The following is a 17,330-nucleotide window of genomic DNA, read 5'->3' on the forward strand; positions in this document are numbered from 1 at the left end:
TTGTTATTTATTGCATTTATTTCTAATAAAATTTGAGTGTAACAATGTAAAAATCTGACCAGTCACTGTTGATAAATATAATGTTTTAGCTGAAAAAAGTTATTAACAACCTCACATTTTTGATTGCTAATATAATGTATAAGTAGATGTCAGAATGATATACAGATGTGACAAATTAAGAAATCAAGTTGTTGTAAACACATTTTTTGTTTCTTTTTGTTTGTTTTAAACTATTGATAAAGCATACATAACATTTAAAATAAAATGTTTCAGTTTTAATGTTTAATAATAATAATAAATGATATATATATATAAATTACAAGAAGGGCGTTGGTTGCCCTAAATGACAATATTTTCAACATATGTTCATTCTGAAAACGTAGACCCATATACAGTTCTGGAGATTGCAAATTATGTTGCCAGATTTATGTATGGCTGCATTTCGTCTTTAAAACGAACGCTACGGGACTGTATGATGACATTCCTTTTCGTGCTTACCTCCATATGAATAGCTTTCTCGCTGTTACCAGTTTGTCTAGTTAGCTTGCCATGTAGGTTGGCGGACTTGAGCTGCAGAGAGTAGTTGACCACAACAACCGGGTCAACAACAGTCCGGCGAAGAATGGTTCCAGAAAGCAGGTAGGACAAAAACAGAATCCAAATAATAAAATGAACAAGTAAATAACAGGGTAGGAATGTGGTAATATCTTAAAACGTGTTAAAAATCAAAAAAAGTGTTTTTTTTCTGTATTGCTTTTTAAATTTGTTAGTTGGGTATAGGGAAGTGGGTGGGTGGGTGGGTCAATCAGTGCTTTTGAAGCACTCTTGGTGGGGTTTAGATAAGGAGGAGGGTGGGTCAGTTGATTGGACATTCAGTCAGTCAACTGTGGCCTCTTTTGGATTTACATGAGAACAGCAGGTATGAATGGTGAGATAAGTTTGAGATCTCAAAAAGCTTACACAACAGCCTCTGGTGTATTTGCGAAAACAAAAATTGCAATCTCCTGGGACATATTTGGCGCTCAGAATGAACCAGAGTTGAACATGTTATTTCAAATTTGTATAAGACTTTTATGATATAAAATAAAACGTATGCTATTATTTTACTCAGACCTATACCCATAAAATCCAGGAAATCCTGAGAAATCAAACATTTTCCAGTCATCTCATAATTCTGTTACACAGCTGTATAAAAATGTTTACATGTGTGGTGGGAAAAATGAGATGTCTTATTGGCATTAATCAAACAGTACAGAAACCGTGACCACAGAAGGGTGATATAGACTCAACCGTGAGAAATCCGAGCCATTACACCCCCATCGAATATCCACTTCCATCCACACAGATCTCATTCCAGCCGCTGTCGATGTCTGTAATCATAACCACACACAAATATTTGTCTTCCAATCTCTCCACTGTCCCGCTGTGGCTCTGAACTTCTCTGTCTTTATGCTTGACTGATCACACCATCCAAAACTTTGTATGTATTTGAGATATGCTTCTAATATTTATTGTGAGTGGAGGTGTACCAATATCTGTATGTCATTCAGTGAAACATGCCTAGTGCTATACAAGATGTATTCCTTACTCAGATTTGCTTTCGACACTAATAGCTGATGTCCAGTGAAGTGTTTTCCTTGAGTAAGAATCTAATTTCCTAGCTGGACAAATATTTGCCTCTCTGCTCCCTCTTTAATGCTTCATTACTTCATTCCAAAAGATGCACAGTCTTACTCTGACCTTCAGACCACCTGTTTTGTTTTGGGTTTTTTTTTTATATACCAATGCACTTGGATTCAAAAAGTAAGGGTGCACTCAGGAATTCTGGCTTAATTAAAAAGCTTTACCGAAATTAATGGAAAAGAATAACAGAGAAAAATATATAGTAAAATAAAGGCTTTCAGTGGGCTAATAAAAGTTGCATTAGAGTTGGCCACAGTGCTGATACTATGATCACAATGATCAGGTAGATATTTTCTTTGCCTCTTTTACCACCTAAAGAATAAATGAATAATGGTTGTAACACATAGATTGTGATGAATAAGCCCATTTTATTTCTTTAAAAGTCTGAACCTACACATGGGATCATTGAAAATGCTCACTGGGTATGTTTACATTGACATCAGTAATGTAATTATTTACCTCAATTTAAATAATAAATCTAAATGAGATGTTTATGCGCCTAAATCTAAATAATAATTAATAAATCTAAATAAGGTGCCATTTATTTTATTTTTGGACTTCAACTGCAGTTTAATATTTTCACTTTCATTCAGTAACATTTCGTTCATGCCCCTTGATGATAATATTTAATGTGGAGAAACCTGACTGGCCTGCACAGAGTCCTGACCTCAACCCTATAGAACACCTTTAGGAAGAATTAGAATAGAAAATGTAAGCCAGGACTTCTCGTCCAACATCAATGCCTGACCTAACAAATGAACTTCTAGACTATGGTCAAAAATTCCTATACACAAACTCCTAAACCTAGAGAAAAGCCTTCCCAGAAGAGTTGAATCTATTTTAGCTGCAAAGTGTGAACCAACTTTATTATAAGCCCTACGAATTAAGATTGGGATGTCATTACAGTTCACATGCATGTGAAGGCAGCTCTCCTAAACCTTTTCCAATAAGTGTAAGTGTATAAATCATAGTTATTCCTTCAAATAATGACTAGAGATATACTATATTTACACCGTAGGTAAAATTGTGTTTTATTAGCAAGAAGCAAACAAGTGCCAGATATAAACACCGCAGGTTAAAGGCTAAATTATAAAACTTTATGCAGTATTACCATGTCTATTGTAGAGAATATTAATAAAATGGATGCTGCTTTATTTGGACAACAAAGCCTTGTCTACAATATATATATCCAGTTTAAATTCTAAATAATTTCATATTAAACATAATTTGGTATTTTATTGCCGTTTTTTGAACATTTTATTTTTTTTACATGTAACTGAAATGCCTTTGCCCTTTTGTAATAATAATAATAATAATAATAATAATAATAATAGTAAAAAGAATATTTTAAATTTATTTTATTTTATTTATTTATTTTTAATATTATTAAAAATAATAATATATCAAGGTTTCCACTGCTACGTGTCATATGTTCTACACCACTGCTGGTAAAACAATGTTTGTGTAAATAGACACTCTATACTGTAAATTAAAAAGGTTGACCCAAACGTTTTTTACAGTACTAGGCATATAGACCAATACTGATTACAGTCATAGAAATATGTAAACGCACAATAAATAGAACAAAAAATGTGCTGTTTTCCTTTGAACTTGGAGCTGCTGGTTTCTGTTAACAATGCCATAGAATCGTGGGTGTAGAGATTTATTATCTGTAGAAATAAACTTCCAAATAGCTCAACTGTTTAAATCTATGTAGGCGGCATGTGTATTGCCAGTTTGTTAAATGAACTAAAGATGAGGGTTTATCTCTGAAGGTTTGAGTCTGTCTTTGGTTTACTGACCTCTTACAGCTCTTTCTGATAGCTCAAAAATATCTAATCCCCAATCTAAATCTATAGCTTTTTATATAGTAGTCATATACAAGTTTCAAATCACAAGATTCTTTAATATTACTGAGAGATTAATGACAATGTGACTTTGAAACTGTTCTTCTTTTACTCTTCACTAACGAACCCTACATAACTGCCGAGGCTATGCACAAGCTCTCAGAGCAGTCCGTGAAAGATGAAATCTGCTAAAGGCTATGTTTAGACTCCCGTGCAAACATGTGTGAGCGCACCGATCCTCTCAAGTTTTCTTTTTTTCTTTCTCAGTCACACCTGCCTCTCTCACCTCATCTATTTATACCCCTCATTTTTCATTAGACAAATTAAAACTGTTGCTATTGGCGTTTGACGTTTTTCAGTTATTCGTAGGTCAATGGTATTGGCGTAGATGTCTGTACTTCACCTTTCCTCATTTTGCGATCATTCTGGTGACATTCTGATTCCAAGACCTCGCAAATGATTGAGTTTGAGCAGCCTGAACGGTGCTGCAAAATAACTTTTTTCGTTGCAGGAGGCGTGTGCACCTGCACTGCATGCCGAAAAGCTGTTGGCGCTCCGTGTTGAATATTTAAACGAGCTCATCTTTTATTCCCCTCCATGGAGCTTTGCACCTTTGGCCCCTGCCTAATTGTGGAGGCTCGCGCACAATCCTCACCTGCTCTGTGAGGTTTACGAGGTTTAATTCCTTTGAAGGTGCTTCTTTTGTTCTCATTTGTTACCAAGACAAAAAAAAAAAAAAACATTGGCGTACCGGCATGTGTCATTTTGAAATGTTGTTAGTGTTTGAAGTCTTAAATGCCAGGTGTTTCATCAGCTTTTGGTTAGATTGCTGTTATTCAATCAAGTTGAGACGCTTTTACTGTTGTAGCTTTTAAAGCACTTGCAACAAAAGGGTCAGATTCACTCAACTGTAGCATGGTATTTAAGCACAAAAGCTTACCATTTATTAATCTGACATTCATTTTAACCAGGCACTAAATGCAAGTAAAAATATGGTTTTTAGAAGAGGTGTGAAGAGTGCCTGAAAGCTGTGTGTGAGTAAAAGCACAGATAACTTACAGTGGAAATTAAGTCAGTAGTTCTAGTACCAATTGAGTAATTGTGTATATATTTTTTTTGCCCCAATTTCTGTTTAACGGAAAGTTAATGTGCTTTTCAGTACATTTCTAAACATAATAGTTTTAATAACTAATATTTATGATAACTGATTTCTTTTAATTTTTCCATGATATGACAGTACATATTATTTGACTAGATATTTTTTTAAATATACTAATATTCATCTTAAAGTGCAATCTAAAGGCTTAATGAAGTTAATTAGGTAAGTTATGGTAATTTGGCAAATCATTGTATAACAAATGCTTTTATTCTAGCCGAAATAAAAGGTAGAATTAAATTGAAAGAGGGGAGTTTATGATCCTTTAAATTTGGGTAATATTTGAAAAGAAAATAAAAATTTCATTGGAGGGCTAATAATTTTGACTGTATGTGTGTGTGTGCATCAGTGTCCTTCAACAATAGTAATAATGAAACAATTTCTTTATTTATAGTGTCACTTGTGAATAAATTTGTTATTCAATGGGGTATATGCACAGCTAGCAGCCAAAAATAACACAGCATTGATGCTGTATTGTAATTACAATACATAGAGTTAATAAGACTTAAGCATTCATTAGTTGTTCAAGCGTAAAACGAGATGAAAAACTGTGTATCTGTGAATGCCGTCAATATCAACTTCATTGAAAATACTGGGGTCATATTTTAAAGACATGGTGGGGAAAAATATAATTTAAATATAATATTTTTTTGTCCATTCTGAAACCCACTTTATATAATTTATCAATCAGCAAGTAAAGATAACTGATTTTTAAAGAAATAAGACCTTAAAAGATTTTATAATCTTATAATAATTGGAAAGTTCACTGAATGTGCTGAGGCTGGCAGGCTGAAATTTCATTTAAGTGCCAAGAAGTGCTAAAATAAAATGCAGAGTTCCAGGAATTTGGTCTTTTTAGATGCACCTTTTCGGAAGTTCCATAGTTAGTAAGGTTTTGTTTTTATTACAACTTTTTTTATATGAGAGAAATACATTTATAATGTTGAAATTTCAAGTGGAGGTTTTTCACAATTTATAAAAACAATAACTATTGGTAATACTTTACAGTTTTGTCCCTTAGTTTATATTGTCTAATGCATTAGCTAACATTTGGGCCCAATCATACACCCAGTGCAGTAAGACACAAGATGTGTTTGGCGGGATAAGTTGCTATTTTGAGGAGTTGAAGTAGAGTACACCAGTGACTATCTAAAAGTCCTGTGCTGACCATGTTTGTTGTATGCTCCACGAAAGATTAAAAGATTAAAGTAAAGAGTATCAGTAAAGTAAAGAGAAAGTAAAGAGGCCAAATGGAGGAGGTTTGTTCTTTATTTTCACTGCAGGTTGTCCGTTTTCTCGCTAGTGAAGCGTTCAGTTTTTACACTTGCAATACGCTTTAGACTTTGCGATTAGATCATTAAAATAGAGCCCTGACAATGGCTAACATGTTTGCAACAATGTGTAGTAATCTTGGCATATGTAACTGTAACGGTTGCTGTATATTGGTGGAATTTTTGCGTCCCGTTCTCTCTCTCTTTTTCTCTCTCCCTCTCTTTCTCTCTCCCCATCTCTACCTGTCATATCCTTTAGGTCCGCCTTCGCGGAATCTGATTGGTCAGGAGACCAGTCACTCATCATTGGGTGACGTGGCGCTGTCACATATAAGGACGCCAGGGAGAGCGGATGACAGCATATTTTCTGCCCATTTTTGAACGACTTTGTGATTTCTGTACATTTATATTCGATTGTTTGTTTGTTACTTTGGCACAATTCTTACCTGCCCAAACCCAAAAGAGATAATTGAGAGTTCACTTTGTCCTCAGAGTAAGGCGGACTGGGAAGATGTCGTACGACTTCCATCTTACATACACATAGTCAATCCATTGTTTAAAACACCAGGTAAGAAAGTGGATGCCACTTATGTATTTGTTTTGTTTTTAGTTCAGAATAGTTAAGTTTACGGCGCTCGGCACTAAAGATTATTCTTTTCTTTTTCTTTTCATGTTCTAGTGAGGTAAGGGGTTTGCTTATGAGTTAGAATTGTTTTGTTATATTTATTTCTTTGATTTGGCTTCACTAGCGTCCCCTTACTCTTGAGTTGACCTAATTTTGTTTGATACTTTGTTTAATTTGTTACTTTATTATTGTAAATATTTTTCTTATTGTATATATATTTGGGCATTATTCTGATTTCACTTTTTTGTACATTAAATCACTTTTGTTGGCAGTTTTGTTGTTTGTGTCTTTTGTTTTCACCCATCATTTTGTAAAGGTACCACACCTTTTAAATGTTATTACTTTTACCCTAGACTAACATCAAAGAGGTTGTAACAGTAACTTAATAATTGAATTGAAAAGTTGTTCAGTGTTAGTAAGTTTCTTCAGTTCTGCTAAATAATGTTGACTAATACAGTATTAAAATTAAATGATAAATCTCATTAATGTTGAAATTTACTAAGATAAAACGTTTTTCATTGTTGACTACAGTATATAAATAGAACTATTCTTTCAGAATACATTTTGAGGACATCTGTCATTTTCCCATTGTTTTTGTGCTCTTTCATCCATCTTTCCGGTTCCATTTGCGAATAATTTGATTGAACGTCATACCATTTCACTGTATAGCTTTGATGTGCTAAAATAAAATGCTTACTTTCAGAACGGTGCCCTTTTGAGACTCACTGTAAAACCAAACAGCATGTTGTTTGCATCACAGCTTTGAATATTTCATGCATTGTTTTATGGCGGTGTGAAATAATATCACAAAAATAAGCATAGTTCAGTTCATTCCATGCAGATGGCTCATCTATAAATGATAATTACTTGAATCTCCCCTGCACCAGCAAAGATGTTTTTAATGGATAGCCGCACTGTTGTGTGAATACGGAGTAACTCAAACATTATTTCTCATCATTGTGAGTCAGTCTAATCCACGGGTCAGTGCGCTCGTGCATCTCTTCCTCACGCGCTGCATAATGAAAGCGTTTGTCTAGCTCTGACGGGTAAATTGTGTCTTTTGTGCACAGCGAAAGAGTCCAAGGAGGCGTGCATCTCTTATCTCAGTCACACTCCTTACCTCCTGTTCATTACTTATATTTACCCCATACTCTTCTGCGAGGTGAAGTGTCTCTCACAGAGCGATGATTACTGTGCGGGTTCTGGATTATACTCTGTATTTCACATGGATGTGTGTGTGGGTGCTTGATGTATGATTGCAATTATGCCATTTCTAATGTATTTTATATATCTTGTATTTGAATGCTTCGCAGATCTTTTTACAGTGCAATTATGGGATGTCAAAACATTATTATTTGGTGATATTATAAGAATATTTCCTCCTACTGTAGAAGAGCTTGTGCTTATCATTGTGTGTCATTTATATGCTTTCATTCAAACTTTATGGACCCTATCATACACCCAGCGCAATAAGGCACAAGATGTGTTTGGCGTGATTTGTTGCTATTTTTAGACTCGTGCAACCCTAATTTACCTGTTTTGAGCCTCATTGTTTAAATAGTAAATTCATTTGCGCACTTTGTGGACTCATGGGTGTGCCGGTCTAGAAAGGAGGTGTGTTTAGGTGCATTGTTGGCATGTTGCTATTTTGAGGAAATAAAATAGACCACGGCATTGAGTCCAGCGCAAAGTGCGTTAGTTGTGTGCCTTAAACACTTACACATTGCTTAATACACAAGATGTACAGCAATAATCAAATATCTTTACAAACGAAAAAGAATTAAAGGGTTAAAATATTACAAAATTATTATTATCAACATAAATATAAAAACCACCGCCTTCATGCCTTCTTTATCTCAGGGAGCTTTTTCAGTTTATTCATAACGGTTTGCTTTATTTATTTTTATTTATTATTAGTATTAGTATTTATTATATACATATTTATATTTGCTTTAATAAAAGCAAGCTTATATTTGTCCACCTGTTGGGTTTTGGACCATATGGAGCATAGGAAGTGTGTTTTTTTGTGTGCAATTTTTTGACAACACTTCATTATTATTGTTAATTTATTCATTTGCTGGAAATTAGAACTGAATTTAGTGAATTTAGAACTTAGTTTTAAAACACATCTTTGCACTTAACAAACAAATTATAATATGTAGGCCAATGAATATATCCAGTGGAGAAAGTTTCCACCATTTTCTTACTCCACGAAAGTAAAGGAATAAAGAGTAAAAGTAAAGAGAAAGTAAAGAGGCAGAATGGTGGAGGCTCATTCTTTATCCTCACTGCAGATGGTCTGTCTAACTGTTTTCTCATTAGTGAAGCGTTCAGTTTTTCTGCTTACAAAGTCCACCATGTAAATAGCAAATGCACCATAGCACGATGCAACTGACTCTTAAAGAGAATGGGAAATGAGATTTTGATTGGCTTAATGCACATATGCTCAAACCACACCTATAGCCAACCAAGACGCAAATCGTATTTTTTCGTCTGTAAAATAGCAAAAAAAGTCCCCTTAATGCTTTTGCACTATACACGTTAGAATTTGCACCTAGTTCATTAAAATAGAGCCCTTAGTATGTAAGCAAACCCTGATATAGTCTAGCAATATTTTTTATGTGCACTATTGTTCTGAACTTTGGAGTCTGAAACATTTAAGAAATTTATAACTCTATCCATAAATTAATAATTGCATTAAACTAATGTTAGACTAATAAACATGTTGCTGAAGAATTATAGTTCAAGTAAATGTTCTTTTAAACTTTCTATCAAGTAAAGAATGCTAAAGAAACATCCATCTCAAGAAAAAAATAAATGTTTAAAAAACAAAAATGTATATGTGAAAATCAATTGTATTAGTCATTGATAAATGTAAGACTTATAATAGCTTCTCCTCCGTCAAATTATGTCACTTCCAAATCATAGCCTTAATCGTGTATTGCACGCATTGTTAAATTTATTGCAAATGTGACAGGAATGACAGAAACAAGGGGACAGTTGTAAACTTTTTTTTTTTTTTTGTAAAATGTATTTATAATTTCATGTTTTTAAATCAACTGATGTGAATGATAAACTTTTTCTGATTTCTTTATTTTTCTAAATAACCGTTTTTAGCTTAACAAAACTATCAAAGCTGTAGGTTCAATTGGACTGAAGTACTAATATATACTTTTGAGGTACCAATATTGACCCTTTAAGTACAAATGCCTACCTTTTAAAAAGGTACCACACCAGTGACAGCTTGCGTACCTTTACTGAGAGTGTATAAGTGATATGCAAGTAAAAATGACCTAAAAAGGTGTAATTTAACTAACAACCATTTTGACAGTGGCTTTACTGCATTATTTGTAAGATCTCTCCTCATTAAAAAAAATTAAGTAATATTCCAATGTGATGTTTCTAATAAATCTGCTGTAGCTCTTTATAATTACTTGCCGTAGTAATCAGTAATGCTTGATAAGTAAACAAAAGTGATTAGCAATCAGACAGAAATCTCCCTTTTGTCATGCTGTCAGATTTGTTTAATTTCACACCCTTATGATGACATTGGGCTTGCAATTGTTGTGCTAAATCTTGGATCAAATAATCTTTTTTTTTTTCAATTCATTCTGTGTTTTTTTTTTTTTTTTTTTCTTTTGGGACCGATGTGATATTTACCTACACTCTGTATGGTTATTTCACACACAAAATAACTTTGACATTTAATCTGATTTGATGGATGATTTTTGTGTGAATTCTACAGCGGGTTCAACTTTTCTGAACCCGGATGGAGACTCTGGGACAGAGGCGGACAGCGAGCCTCAGCTGACTTTCTACACCGACCCAAACCGCAGCCGCCGACGCAGTCGAGGTATGAGAAATGGTAACGTCAACTCGGCGTGGGGCTCTGGGGGTAAGAAGGACTTCCACACCATCGCATGATTTCGACCTGCATCGCCTGCACTGATTGTGGCCATTCAGTGTTTGTGTTTTACTTCGTTCTCAAACTGAGCGAAGTGTTAGTTGTGAAGCGACTCGCCTTACAACTTTTTCACCAACCGAGGCATTATGTTTCGTGTGAGATTTTGCCATTGATTTGACATTGCAGTTGAATACTGTGTTAAAACAATTTACAAGAAAGCAGAAATGCTTAACTATTTTTTTAGCTGTCTTCTAAATTGGACTGAGGGTCCCTAAGCAATTTTTAAGTTTGCTAAGAAAACTCTTCAGAGCCTTTGAAGACTCTGTGGACGTCGTCTGAAGTGAATGAAGACTAAATGCGAGCTTACAAGTATTTAAGCACCTTAAGCTTAGCAGCTCAGTCTGTAGACCACAATTCAATATTAAGCACAGTAAATGTGTGTATGTTAAGCGTTATAAAAGCATTTGACAAACAGTTGGACAGTACTGTCAGACGCTAATGGCTGGAGTGACTCCCCTGAGGAGCCCTGTGTTGTTTTTATTTAATTTTTTCAAGCGACTAAAGCTCCCTAAACTTCTACTTGAAAGCCAACTAACAGACAATCACTTAACTTTAATACTTTCTCCCTCTAATTGCAAATGCTTAAACCCTGTAGCTGTCAAAAACACTACTAGTCAGCTGTGGCAACAACACCTTTAATTGGACTTAAGTTAATAATAGATATGACTCGTGTCACTTTTTTTTTCCTCCCCTGGATCGCTGCATGAACTGGTTATTGGGAGAGAGCAGTGTGTTGATAGACATGTTTGCGCGCATTTACATTTTTAAAAAAGTGTTCATATGAGCTGTCAATTTAAGAGAAATGAAGGTACAGTAATTAATAACCGCTGATGCTAAATATGTACTTTTAAATAAATTATTTATATATAAAATCATAATTATATTTATGTTTCTCTCTATATATACTGTATATATCCAGATATATTAAACACAGTAAATCCTTACAAATCTCAAATAGCTCTATGCAGGTATTTTCAAATACATCGTTATACATTTGTCTGTCAAAGTATTTCTAATAATAGTTTGAAATCCACAAAAATAAATAAATAAATAAGTTTTTTTATAAATCGTATTTAAATATTCAGTTAAAGTCAAAATTATTAGCCCCAATGTTTATTTTTCCCCCCAAATTCTGTTTAACATCAATAAGATTTTTTTAACACATTTTTAAACATAATAGTTTTAATTACTAATTTCTAATAACTTATTTATTTTTATCTTTGCCATGATGTGATATTTGATATTGATACATGATATTTTTCAAGACACCTCTATGCAGCTTAAAGTGACATTTAAAGGCTTAACTATATTAGGTTAACTAGGCAGGTTAGAGTAATCAAGCAAGTTATTGTATAATGATGATTTCTATATCTAAAAGGGGTTAATAATTTTGACGTTAATTTTTTTTTTTTTTTAGGAAAAAAAAATGTTATTAGACATACTGTGAAAATGTCCTTGCTCTGTTAAACATCATTTGGGAAATATTTGAAAAAAATTCAAAGGGATGCTTATAATTCTGACATTGTGTGTGTGTGTGTGTGTGTGTGTGTGTGTGTGTGTGTGTGTGTGTGTGTGTGTGTGTGTGTGTGTGTGTGTGTGTGTGTGTGTGTGTGTGTGTGTGTGTGTGTGTGTGTGTGTGTGTGTGTGTGTGTAGTGCTCAGCATATACAAGTACACAAATAAAATAGAAATTTAAAAAGAGGAAAATTAAGAGAAGCAACAAAATGGAAAAATTTAATTGAAATTTTGTAGATTGTCTTTTTTTGCAATATTTTGCTTGAATTTAATTGTATTATCCTTCAATTTCTATTTATGTTTGGTGACTACAATATTATTTTTAAGAAATTTATCTGTTTAATAAATCTGTGTCATTTAAATGCACCAAAATACATTGCCTATATTCACTGAGAAATGGATAAATAAATTTATTTTCAAAATGGGTTGTATACTCAATTACATTGAGCACTGTATATCTTAAATGTTTTCAAAATAAGTTAAATGCTAAATGCTGACATTTATTTAACTTCTTTAAAATAAATTATTTTATGCTACCTTCTTAACCTTACAAAAAAAAATGAAATCCAGGGAACTCAGTTATATTTTTTAAATTAAATTTTTACCTTTTTGTAAATCTTTATTTTTTTTTCTTTGCTGTAATTAGTCCTAGAAGATGAAATTGGCACCACAGAAGACCATGCACAGTTTGTTTTACCTGCGCCAGTCTTAACCCAACTCAATATAGCACTGATGAATACATAACAAGCATAAAACAGATTATAGATTCCAAAAAACTGCCCATAAATTTTTGTAACCATTTCTATATAAATAGATATATTTAGGACAGATGCGTGCAAATGATTGAATCAATGCTTTTTGTTTTCTTTCAGTCATCTGTCTTTCATTTTTCCAAAGTCGACCTGTCAAGCCAGATAACATATACACTTCAAATAAGGATGTAATACGTATCATGTATATTATAATATTTTGTAAAACTGCGGTTCCTCCTTTCATATACATGTTGCTGTGTTAATGCAATTTGTAACTCCTTTGTGACTCATTTAATCCATATTGTATGTTTCAAGCAATTCATGTAAACAAGTTGTCTTTATCATCATATGTGTATCATCTGAATGTATTGTTGATAATTCATTGTCTGCTGCATGTTCATGTTTATCCTAAAAAATGTTTGTAACCGTTTTAAACATCACTTGTTTTAATGAGCTGTGCAGTTTTATTGTGAAGGTCCTCAGATGTCCTTTAATGCACTGGGTACTCATTTTGTATCACTCTTTTTATTTCAAGGTGAAAACTTTGACATAGAAACTGACACAAATGGCATGCAACATGTTTTATCATTGGTAGATTAAACTCTCTCTGGCCACTTTATTAGGTATGCCTTGCTGATACCTGTTTGCACCCATTTTTTCTTCAGAACTGTCTTAAACTTAGATTCAACAAGAAATGTTATCGAAGATATGGTTTGTATTGACATGATCATTTCTTTGTGGCTTTAATAAGATTTTTTAACCCACAGATTACCACTCATTGTGTATATTTTAATATTCGTTTTTCAGCAATGTTTTCTGGCACCAACAAGCATGCAATGTGCAGTCATTTAAAAAACAAGCAGTTGAAAAGCTGTACCTAATAAAGTGGGTGGTAGGTGTATGTCATAGTGTAACTGCACACAGACACAAATTCTTGAAGCCAAACAGTTGATATACACAAAAAGCAATGTACAAATCCAGCCACAATGTCACAAACACATTCAATAGTGTTACATTACTGAAGAAACTATAACGTTTTTTTGTTTTTGTTTTTAGTTTTATAAACACTAGTTGATGGGTGGTAAAGTCTGAAGTGTCCAAAGATACATGAACCGTGAATGTAGACCAACTTATCCTACAACTGTTACTGTTTTAGTTTGGGAAAGTGATTTTTGAGAAAATGCCTCTGATGGTGAGGAAAAGAAAGACATAAATATAATCTCAGAAAAGAACATAAGTTGCAGATTCATTCCGCTGTGGCGACCCCTGATTAATAAAGGGACTACACCGAAAAGAAAATAAATTTGTTTGTAGCACTCTCGCCTCACAGCAAGAAGACCGCTGGTTTGAGCCTTGCCTGGGTCAGTTGGCATTTCTGTGTGGAGTTTGCATGTTCTCCCCATATTCGTGTGGGTTTTCCCCACAAGTCCAAAAACATGCAGTACGGGTGAATATGGTGAGCTAAATTGTCTCTAGTGTATGTATGTGACTGAGAATGTGTAGGTTTTTCCCAGTGATGGGTTGCAGCTGGAACGCCATCTGCTGTGTAAAACATATGCTGGATAAGTTGGCGGTTCATTTCGCTGTGGCAACCCCAGATTAATAAAGGGACTAAGCCGAAAAGAAAATGAATGAATGAATGTTATGATCTGGAGCAGAAGAAACTGGTCCATATGAACTGTAACAGTTACTGACTAAGTCCCATACATAATCGTCTCTGCTGCTCCTTTCTCTAATAGCAAACGATTGACAAATCCCTCATCCCTCATCGCAACTTTTTGGTTGGCTTTACTGTGGCAGTTTTGTGAAAATGAACTTTAACCTTTTGATTTCCGCAGCTAAATCTCCATGTCAGTGATCATCATCTTCACGTCATGATCAGTACAGTGACGCTCTGCTAGTGTCTGAAGGGAAAGGCGCGTTCACATTTTATTGTAACCGGCACTACATATTCGGTGATGTACCGTATCGATGTTGATGCATTCAAGCAAAAGTTCCGAACCCAACTTAACAATTCATTTATTCGACTCTGAGTCGACTATTTCATTAAATAATCTATAATTTTAAACACGGTGCACTTTTAGATTTAACCCTCAGCTGGATGTTTTTATTCACTTAGTATGGTGTTACACACTGCATGGAAGCTCATTCTTAGAAACCCATAATAGGGGCTCTTTAACAAAAACATAGCAATAAAAAGAACGCTATGCGGAGCTATCCTGGCAAGCGCAAAGCACCAACAGCTAAACAGTGTTAGACCGAGAGAGATAGAGTGAGCCGACATTGCCGTCTCGGATCCAATCCGAACGAGCCGTTCGCAGACTTCACCTAAAAATAAGACAAGCGCAAAAACAAAGCACACAACCATACCAAAAACAAAACAGACTCACGTAACACATACAAATAATTAATTTAAATAAGTGCATTATGACATAAGGAAAGTTATTAAAAATAATTGACTATGCAATGTTGAAAAATGAAAAAGGTGTCCAGTGCATTAACCTTGAGGTTCTACTGTCAAAATGTATAGAATTGGAATTAAGAATGTGTTTTGTTCTCATATGTTGTATTTTGTCCTCATACATTTGTGACTGTATGTTGTTAATGTCTTTCTGTTGTATTATAATAATCATACACCACTAGCAATGTTGTGTGCCTAGATTTGACATGTAACAGATGTACGGCACAGCACTACACCAAACCAGCTTGGCTGTATCACACAAAAATTGATAAAAAACAACTTACCCCCCCCACACCCAAAAAAAAATATTGTCATTTGCAGTATTTAGCATAAAAGCAGCATGCATCAAAAGGTAAACTGTTATCTCCCCACTGCTCTATTCGTGCCAGAGCAACTGGCGCTCTTCGAGTTTGGCTGGCTGGTTTGATCCAGTGCTCCTTTCATGGACCACCAACCCTGATGTGGTCTGTTTTTTAACCGTCTCCCTTGTGCCTTCCCGACATGCACATAAAAATGTGAACTTTCTAGACTTGTAGCATCGCTTGTTTATTGCTTCCTCTTTCTGTCTTCTCCTCAGGTTCCCCACGGAGTCCTATCAATAAGACCACCCTCACTTTGATCAGCGTGGTGAGCTGTGTGATCGGCCTGGTCTGTGCGTCTCACCTTTCCTGTAGCCTGAACGTCAGAGTGATCCTTCACGTACCGGAGCATCTCATTGCAGACGGTAATCTCATCACCCGCTCCGCTTCCCGTCCGGCCCCTGAACAGTGGGACTCCACGGCCCCCCGTCTACCACCATAACTATTACTGCACTAAAGCAAATGTCACACCGACTCCTGCTTTGTCTCTGGTGAAAAGCACAGATGTGTTTTGAAAGCATCAAAGCACAATCGGACATGAATGCATAGTCTCTAGTTGTGTGTCAAACGATGCACTATACACCGTGTGCTTGTACTGCACACTGTGTACCAGTTAATACATTTTTAAATGTTATGGTCTCACATTAAATACTAATGTTTATTTTATTTTTAACACAGCATTCCCTCAATTTGGTTGTTGTTAGCTTTAGCGTGTTAGCTAAACTACAGTGAGCCTGGTGCGTAACCTGTAATGTGTTGTTAGAACTTTATCTTTCTGTTGTTACAAGTAATAGAATAAAAAGATGCTGCAGTGAACTTTGTACTATTGTTGGCTAAGTGAAGTAGCGGCTAGTTTTTGAAGCAACTTAGGAGGGTATCTGATAACATAACAGTGTCTGTGCCTCAATGTGCGTAGTTTTTACCATAAATTATTGAATATTAGAAATGTTATATACTACTTAGATCAGAAAGGTGGATATGCACAAACACATACAAACATTGGCTCTTTGTCGGCAATGCCCATGTGGTCACTTATCCATTGATTTAGAAAAGTTGTGTAAAATTGTAATTTTCATAAATTAAAAACCATATATTTGCATACTGACCACCTAAAAAGCTAATGTGTGTATATATGTCATCACTCCAGATTGCCAGTCCTCCAATGCACCTTGGTCCCATATTCATTTTAAAGGCACGTTACTGTACTAAAATGGCGGCTCTATTGACTCATTCTATTAGATGACAATAGCTTAGGAGGCATTTAATGTAAATAGCTATAGTTTAGGGGAAGGGAATGGTTTGGATTAGATTTTTAAACAAAAATTACGTTCCAGGAACAACAACTGTAGGTTTTAGTCTAGGATTGCATCGTATTTAACAAAATCACACCTACCTTATTCATACAGTACCCCTGGCAAATTCTGACTTAAAGTTTTTGTTCAAATGTAAAAAAAAAAGGTGTGAATTTTAATCTTTATTTTTTGTTTTGTTTTTTTACCCTATTATGCTTTGGGAGAAGCCTGTGTCATTTTCAGTCAACAAAACTACTTGCTGGTTGAATAAAAAGTCAATTTAAGTCAGAATTTTCCAGTGCTATGAATAATTTCTGGCTTGGCTGTATCTAAAGACTATGGTGATACAGAATCCAGGAAGTAATTAAGTTTTTTAAACGAACTTTTACTTCAGTATGACAAAAAA

At 34.6% G+C, this 17,330-nt stretch overlaps 1 protein-coding gene across 7 annotated transcripts in view; it reads left to right on the plus strand.

Moving 5' to 3' along the window:
* Positions 1 to 17,330, plus strand: part of astn1 (astrotactin 1) — a 414,746-nt gene that overhangs the window by 124,088 nt on the left and 273,328 nt on the right. For 2 of the 7 annotated variants that reach the window (XM_087241082.1, XM_087241086.1), the window contains exons 5-6: positions 10,328 to 10,477; positions 15,851 to 15,997. In XM_087241082.1, coding sequence (XP_087097208.1) covers positions 10,328 to 10,477; positions 15,851 to 15,997 — 297 coding nt within the window. The remainder of the gene's footprint in view (positions 1 to 10,327; positions 10,478 to 15,850; positions 15,998 to 17,330) is intronic. The other 5 variants (XM_087241084.1, XM_087241087.1, XM_087241085.1 and 2 more) reach the window with 3 other exon arrangements.

Source organism: Danio rerio, chromosome 2 (assembly GCF_052040795.2).
Source record: "Danio rerio strain M-AB ecotype USA chromosome 2, GRCz13ab, whole genome shotgun sequence".
Classification (NCBI taxonomy): domain Eukaryota; kingdom Metazoa; phylum Chordata; class Actinopteri; order Cypriniformes; family Danionidae; genus Danio; species Danio rerio.